An 8032-nucleotide genomic window follows, 5' to 3' on the forward strand; every position below is an offset into this window, starting at 1 on the left:
AATCCAATACAATGCAAACATAAACTATAACAAGTGGTTAAAGCCTTTAAACCGAATGTCGTAAAGTCCCCATATACCTCCATAGAGACAATAAAATAGAATGAGCTTGTGAAACAAGAAAAATCCAGTTCCAACATAATAATCGAAATAAAATACTGCCGGGCATCGGAGCCCCCTAAAACTTGGCACGCTTACCGCTAATACTGCAGGCTACATCATCCCGTCGCTCGTTTGTAAATTCCGTGCATGGCATACGCACAATCAAACCGTAAAAAACAAATTCTCGGGGTGTCGTTGGCCAGGTCCACTCTAACCTACCATTACGAAAAAGAAGCCATGCCATTGGACAATGCGACCTCTGCGGTTACGTCATTTCCTGAATTGGATTGTTGCGTGGACCTGGCCAACGACACCCCGAGAATTTTTTTTTTACGGTTTGATTGTGCGTATGCCATGCACGGAATTTACAAACGAGCGACGGGATGATGTAGCCTGCAGTATTAGCGGTAAGCGTGCCAAGTTTTAGGGGGCTCCGATGCCCGGCAGTATTTTATTTCGATTATTATGTTGGAACTGGATTTTTCTTGTTTCACAAGCTCATTCTATTTTATTGTCTCTATGGAGGTATATGGGGACTTTACGACATTCGGTTTGAAGGCTTTAACCACTTGTTATAGTTTATTTTTGCATTGTATTGGATTAATGTGGTGGTCCAAGGTTGTTGTAGGTGGTTTTCAAGTTTATGCACCCGGTTTTAATATCATTTAGCGATGTTACGACAATCGTTTACTATCCAATCAAGGTGACAGCCGAGCGTGAATAAGAGTAAAAGAAAATAATTGTCTATTTTTTCTCCTCTCATATTGCAGAAACTGGACATTAAGTGGACAACACTGGGCACAGAGACTGATTTATCTGACCCCGCCCCCTGTCTGCCCCACCCCTGAGCTGAAATGAAGGTTGAGGTGGTGAGAACCCCCAGGAAATGGAGCTGTCTCGTCATCAATGTCCACATCAACATGTTCCTGTATGCTACTTGCTGGGCCATACAGACTAATACACTGCCGGTGAGACTGGGTTTTTTCGTTATTTTTGATTTTTGATTTTGATTATATACATGTACCAGGTCTGTAGCAATTTCTAAAGGGCATTCTTTTTCTGAAAAATTGGACCTTATACTATGAAACCTACTACGTGTACCTACTATATAGTAGATAAAGTTTTACCCAGAGGGGGCCTTTTCAGAGCCAAAAGGGGGGTTCTTTTGACCCCCATGAACCCCCCTGGCTACAAGCCTGTGTACAGTATACATATTTGCATGACTGTACTGGTAGACATTTAAATTTAGAAACATTGAACTCTGTTTTGAACCTAACAGTTATTTCAGTGCATCTTGGCAATACAGTTTCACACACTGCTAGTGAGACTTGATTGTCATAGCTAGTATTTATTTTAACTTTATTACATTAGTATTTCTGTTGTAATAGGTTTTGAAATTCAGAAATTTCATTCTGTTTTGAACCTCGTTATTTCAGTGTATCTCTGTAAAATTGAAAATAATCAAATACATCATCACCAATGAGTTTTGATTGTCATTATAATCTGTTTCGATTCTGTATGTACATATATATATATATATATATATATATATATATATATATATATATATATATATATATATATGTGACAGTCACTATGTAGTTTGAAATTCAGAAAAATTTTAATCTATTTTGGCCCTCCTTATTCCAGTATCTCAGCAAGAACCTAGGGGCCGACCCCCTTATATTTGGCTACCTCCAGAGCACCTGTGGGGTAGCCCAGTTGTTTGGTGGAATTCTATTCGGTAGATTTGGCGATGTGTTTGGGAGTAGAGTAGCCTTGACATTGGCCTTTCTGGCAGCGGCCATGTATTACTTCATGCTTGGAGCTGCGTACTCACTGCCGATGTTGTTCGCCTCCAGTTTGCCGAGTCTTCTAATGCATTGTATGACAGGTGAGTGGATATTAAAGGAAAGAGATAAATACCTTTTTTGCCAAAAATATTAAAAGAACAAATAATAATAGTAATAAAATTAAAAATAGATAAATAAATAAATAGACATTTTCTGTCAGGGTTCTGATATTGTATCAATTTTGAAAGGAAAAATCTTTTTTCAGGGAAATGAAATGTTGTTGTGATGTACATGATGCATTATTGATTAAAATCATCAAAAATAAGCCAGCTTAATTAAGATCATTATCATTGTTATTTTTAAAACAAAGATGTCAAGCTTCCTAGACACCTTTACTTAATATTATAATAATCATTGATTTGCTTATAAGAATTACATGAATGAAAGTTTTCATGATTATGCCTGATTTCAGGATTTTAAGTCTTCATTTTGATCTATTTTTCATATGGTCTTAATGCAATGAGAAATGACAAGCTACCCTTTCAGGATTTTCAGTTTTTTACAGCTTTCGCACATGGATTTACTAGATAATTCTAATGTTTTATTTTATAGGTGGTCAGATGGTGATAACAGACCTCACAGACAGTGAGCGGAGAGCCGACGCCCTGGGAAAACTGTGGCTGTCGTACGGAATGGGCTCCGTTATCGGGCCGTTCATTGGTGGTTTTGTAAACAAGCACTACAGGTAAAGGACATTGGGATGTTCCTTTGATATAATTCTTTTGAGTGAGAGATTATATTTAAGATAGAAGAAATAAAAGTTGAAGTGTATTAAGATAATGTGAAATAGCAATATATTGATAATGCACAAGAATGTCGAAATTGACTGAATATTTTCTGTGCATTGCTTTTTTCAGAAGTATAATCAATTACTTTTCAATAACTTATTTTAGTTGAAACTAATATTTTTTTTAAATGCTTAATTACACATTACATCGTGTACAGAGCCAAGGTCAGGTGACCTTAACTGTAAACTTCCTCCATTTTTTAATTATTCGGTTTCATACACAGCATAAAATGTGTCCTTGACACAAACAGTTCATTAATAACCAACAAGATGCAAATCAAAAAAATCATTAAGCTAGGGAAGGTGCAGTATACTATGGGGAAACCAGAACACAAAATACAGATTATTTTTTGCACCAGGACAATTCAAAATAATTGGAAAATGTCACTTTTTTTTTTTTTAATCAGTGAACAAACAGCTGCGTTTGTGGCGTGTGCAGGGTCAATGTTAAGCGTGGTCCTGGTGTGGTGTTTTGTTCCCCACAACACCAAAAAACTGGCACCAACTGCAGCTGAACTGGATGATGTGGAGCCAAGTGATCAAGACAAAGAGGCCGTAAAAGGTATGTGCATCAACATGGGTTTTCCCGGAGAGCTAGTCATCATTTGAACTGCCATTAGCCTCAAAAGACAGCCTATATTTCAAGAGATGGCTGGACGGCTTACAAAGTTTTTGGGTTGGTTGGGCTTGTTTGGACTGGACTCCCCGTAAATTGATGACCAAATTACAGATTCCCTGTGCCCCAAACCTGGTTCTTTTCTGTGTAAATTAAAACTGTAAGGTTCTGTATATATATATATATATATTAGGTAGCCTGCTTTCAGTTTTGCTGCTACCGCTCAATAGGAATGTTCTTATTTTAAGACTTCATGACTTTAAAAAACAGTATTTTTTAAAATTCACAATTTGTCCCATTGAAACGTTCAAGTCATTCATTACTGTAGTCAATGGTCAGTGAAATTAGGAATATATCACATAGATATACACTGTGCCAGTATTCATAAACAGGCATAGGAATGCACCAATCATAGATTTTATGATTCTTATTTAATATTTCAGAATCTCCTGAGAACAAAGGCAGCAGTGTTTGTGATATAAAAAAGCTTTTCCGCTTATTAACCATTCCTGATGTGGGGTTCTTTCTTGCAGTAAAAGCTTTATCAGGTTTGTATGTAACCTCTGTGAAATTTGTTACTTTGTAGGTGCATGGGCAAAACTTTTAGCAGTTTCTGTTTATAGCCATTTGTCCTTCTGTTATGTATGGTAAAATATTAAAAACATAAAAGGTGTGAGACACTGAAATAGCAAAATTTAATGCACCACTTCTTTTTGATTGCTAATCAGGTATACCACATTCAAATCTGTTCTCAGAATTACAATCTATAATCTGTTTTTGAGAACAACTTTGGATAGGATATACCTTAATTGGTGGCAAAACAATAACTATTGAAATATTCAGAAAAACTGACATTTTTGCTACTCAGTAAACAAAGCAGGGATGATATATTTTGACTATTGGTAGATCTCTGACAAACTGTTTATGTGTACACTTAACACTTTCTTTTCTATGTTTTCTCAGGAATGCCGTATGCTGTATTCCAGTCCATGTTCCCAGTGGTGGCAATGACAGTGTTTAATTTACCTGCAGATAAAAATGGATATATTTTATCTTATCAGGCAGTTTTAACGATGGTAATGGTTTTGTGTAGCTACTTGTATACCTGTAGGATACATTTAAAAAGTAAAAGGAAAACCTAGATAATGAACACAACTACGTCTCTGTAAAGTTAACAGTATATGACAGTATGGCCCTGCCTCCACATGCGCCGTCGCTGCAGGGGCCTAGCAGTTAAACCTCGGAGCCAAGATCTAATCCTTTTAATAGCGTGTGTTGAGGTGGGGGACCATCAGGAATCGGCACCATCTCTTTTGAAGTGTGGTTGACCATATTTAGTTGGTGTATCAGTTAGTACTCGGATCATCTATTCTGAACGGGTCCTATGCCTGACATATTTTTGGCCCTGATTTAGACTGGCTGTAGATGTTTTCACCTCCTTGGGGAGGATATACTCAACCTGCCATGTGAGATTTTCCATTGACTCTTGAGATTTTTCATTGACTCTCGTCTAATGATGATAAAATGTTTAACTTGTCTAAACAAGATGACTTCAATGAGTCAGTCATGTGACTAAGCCGTTTGAGGAAGAGTCAAAAAGCCATGCCTCATAGGTAGATAAAGTGAATGCAGTCTCTTTAGAAATCTTTCTTGTATACGTTTTATTAATGTAGGTACTATAATTTTTAACACAGATTTTGCACTTGATAATAAAATATACAGTATGTAAAATATATGATTCGAAGGTTTAACACCAAATATTCTGTAATTTTTTTTTTTTTTTTTTTATTATTCCAGCTCTCTCAAGGGTTTGGGGTTGGGTTTCTGACATCAAGATTCAGTGATGGTGCCCTCCTCAAGTTCTGCTTTGTGATATTTACCTTGTCATATTTATTAATGGTGAGGACATTTTACAGGTTTCACTGCATATTTAAACTGCCAGTTCTATTGGTCATGACTTACAAAACTTTCAAGGACCAGTTGATCATTTTGCTCTGTCAGTAAGATGTGTGAAAAGTCTTCTGGTTTGGTAGATTATTTTTCATACATGTAACTGTTGAATGTCCGGTTGTTTTGAATAGAATAATCCACATTCTCCATAGAATTATTCCAGAAAAGAAAAACATCATAGTATTATGATTATCTGAAGATTAATTTATCATATATTACTTATTTATCGCTTATTTATTTGTAGAACAATGCTGTTAGATGTCTATGTCCATAATTGTACCTTACTTGTGAAATTGTAAATCAATCAAGAATCCTGACAGGCTCTGACTGATTGAACAGAATAATTCACAATCCTCTTGCAATCTTACAGAAAAAAAAGAGCATCATAGTATGATGATCATTGAAAGATTAATTAATGGTAAATCATCCTTAAACTTGCAGGCTCTGGTTAAGGACGTGATCCTAGTGTGTGTGGTGAGTACCCCCCTGACCATTGGTGTGGCGGTTCTCGTGGTGACCACTACCAGTGAGATGACCAAAGTGATACCAGAAGCAGATACAGGTAATAACATCTGTAATATAACGTTGTTTGTGTTATGATGTAGTTAGTGGTCTGTGTCCATGATTAAAATTATCATTGAAAAAAATCTGTATGTATTATCCTTAATTTAACAGGGAAATGATCAAAGTGATACCAGGAGCAGACACAGATAATAACATCTGTAATGAAACATTGTTATTTGTTTAAGGATGCAATTAGCCGTGTATGTCCATGATAGAAGGTGCATATCAGTAACTTTTTTAGTGAAATATATTGATAGCCATATGCCTTATTATCTCTAAACTTACTGGGGTAATTTATAGCAGTTAAATACAGGCCAAGTTTGAACATCAGGTTTATTGGACCATTTTTTCCTTGCAGGCTCCATTCTTGGTCTCTCAATGGCTGTAGATTCTCTAGGTGGTATCATCTCCCCGACACTGGGAGGGTTCTTACTGAAGACCGTGGGGTTCTACGCCTTTGGATATCAAGGCTGCATCTGTAGCCTCTTGGTTGCCATTGCACTCTTTTGGAAGCTGAAGGATTAAGGCATATGTCATCTATCTACCTGTCTGTCTGTCTGTCTGACTAGTATTTGTCATTTTAAAGTTACATTTGAATGTCTGTGGAGCGTGAGTTCCCAGTTACACATATAAACCACTTCTGTTAGTTTCTTATATGATTAAAATTAAGTTGACATGCCAAGGGATAAACCAAATTAATCACTGGATCAGCCATAAGAGAGTTTTAAACTGCCCATTCAAATTTTTGTTGTAAATTTGACCTACTTATCTGCCCCATTGGTATACAGCACAGAATGCAAGCAGAAAAATCAGTTCAAATTTTATTTTTGGGTTTTGGGTTTTGGGCTCATATTAAAATATGAAACAATGTCTTATGGTATTTCTGGAAGTTATACTATTTGAAACTATATAGTGGCATTTGTTTGGCTTTTGTGGCAGAAATGACTTCAAATGGTACTTTTAAGTATGTATGTGGTGTGTGGTAGGATAGATACTAGATAGATAGATAGATAGATAGATGGATATATACATTGAGAGAGATATGATTATACACATAACACCATACAATATTGATTAGCTAGTTAACTAGAGCGATCAACCCTAATTTTGAAGAAATCACTTTTTTTTTTTTTTTTTTTTTTTTTGCACAAGTTTTTTAATGTAAAAAATATGGATAGGGTCCTAGTAAATTTAATATAGTATTTGACCTTAGCATAAACCTTTTTTGTGCTCTGAAATTGCTCATATTGTGCATTTAACATGCTCCTGCCCCTTTTAGAAAAGTAATTAAAAGCTGCTGTGCTATACCTGCTATAATCATTTGTTCAAAAAAAAAAAAAAAAGATAAAAAATATGTCTACCTGTTCTATTTACACATAGTAACTACTCTTTTATTTATCAGTTAACATATTAATTTTGTCTAGCCTAACATATATATATATTGTTGCATATATAATTTATTTTAAAAATTGGTTGAAGCAGCTTTTATATAATTATTTAATTTGTTGGTCTTCAATGCAGTCATTGCAGCTCATAATATCAAAAAAATAGTAGCTTAAAGGTGCTAGTATTGTTTGCTTTGGTGCTTATACATGTACATAAACCTTTATCATGCTCAGAAGTACATCTAGGCTTTTGGCTCACTAAAATACACAAGACGTATTTTCCAGCCACTCACTGGCCTCGTTCAGAATAGGGGACTAACTAATCCGAGGGTCAAATATGGCCGACCCACTTGAATACTTCCCCACGGGATATCTGTTTAGTGTCTAGTAGCAGAATAGACAGCAAGCCTTGTAGTGAGTCGGCATATTTGACTCTCGGACTAGTTAGTCCCCTATTCTGAATGGGGCCATACTATAAGAATCTCTTAGTTCCTACAACTGTGTGTATCACTTCACTGTGTTTAAAACTCAAGAATACTCTTTAAGTGTAACTTTTCAGTCCAAAGATTTATATTGGGTTAAGCCGTGTGAACATCAACGTATATTCTTTGTATTATCACTGCCCTTGAAATTGTGAAAATGAAGAGGAAGATAAAAGGGTGTATAAACATTTTACCTCATACATACCGGTGCTCATAGCTTTTACATGTACAGCTTTTACATTATGGTTTCCTAAAAGGGAAAACGGAAAACTGAACAAATATGACTGTACATAAAC

At 35.7% G+C, this 8032-nt stretch overlaps 1 protein-coding gene across 1 annotated transcript; it reads left to right on the forward strand.

Moving 5' to 3' along the window:
• The first annotated feature begins 875 nt into the window (after positions 1-875).
• Positions 876-5920, forward strand: LOC147760393 (solute carrier family 22 member 18-like). The gene is made up of 8 exons (XM_086994236.1): positions 876-1067; positions 1750-1993; positions 2505-2637; positions 3147-3301; positions 3799-3903; positions 4319-4431; positions 5153-5254; positions 5747-5920. Exons 1-8 carry the CDS (start codon positions 954-956, stop codon positions 5903-5905), a joined length of 1125 nt encoding a protein of 374 aa, XP_086850362.1. The 5' UTR covers positions 876-953; the 3' UTR covers positions 5906-5920.
• The last annotated feature ends 2112 nt before the right edge of the window (positions 5921-8032 follow it).

This window comes from Lingula anatina, chromosome 8, assembly GCF_051362555.1.
Source record: "Lingula anatina isolate TDL-2025a chromosome 8, LinAna3.0, whole genome shotgun sequence".
NCBI lineage: Eukaryota > Metazoa > Brachiopoda > Lingulata > Lingulida > Lingulidae > Lingula > Lingula anatina.

Excerpts from the sequence above, each read along its gene's own strand:
- LOC147760393 (XM_086994236.1), top strand. The coding sequence starts at position 954 with ATGAAGGTTGAGGTGGTGAGAACCCCCAGGAAATGGAGCTGTCTCGTC. Across the intron at positions 1,068-1,749 it reads TACAGACTAATACACTGCCG|TATCTCAGCAAGAACCTAGG; the intron begins GTGAGACTGGGT and ends TCCTTATTCCAG. Across the intron at positions 3,904-4,318 it reads TGCAGTAAAAGCTTTATCAG|GAATGCCGTATGCTGTATTC; the intron begins GTTTGTATGTAA and ends ATGTTTTCTCAG.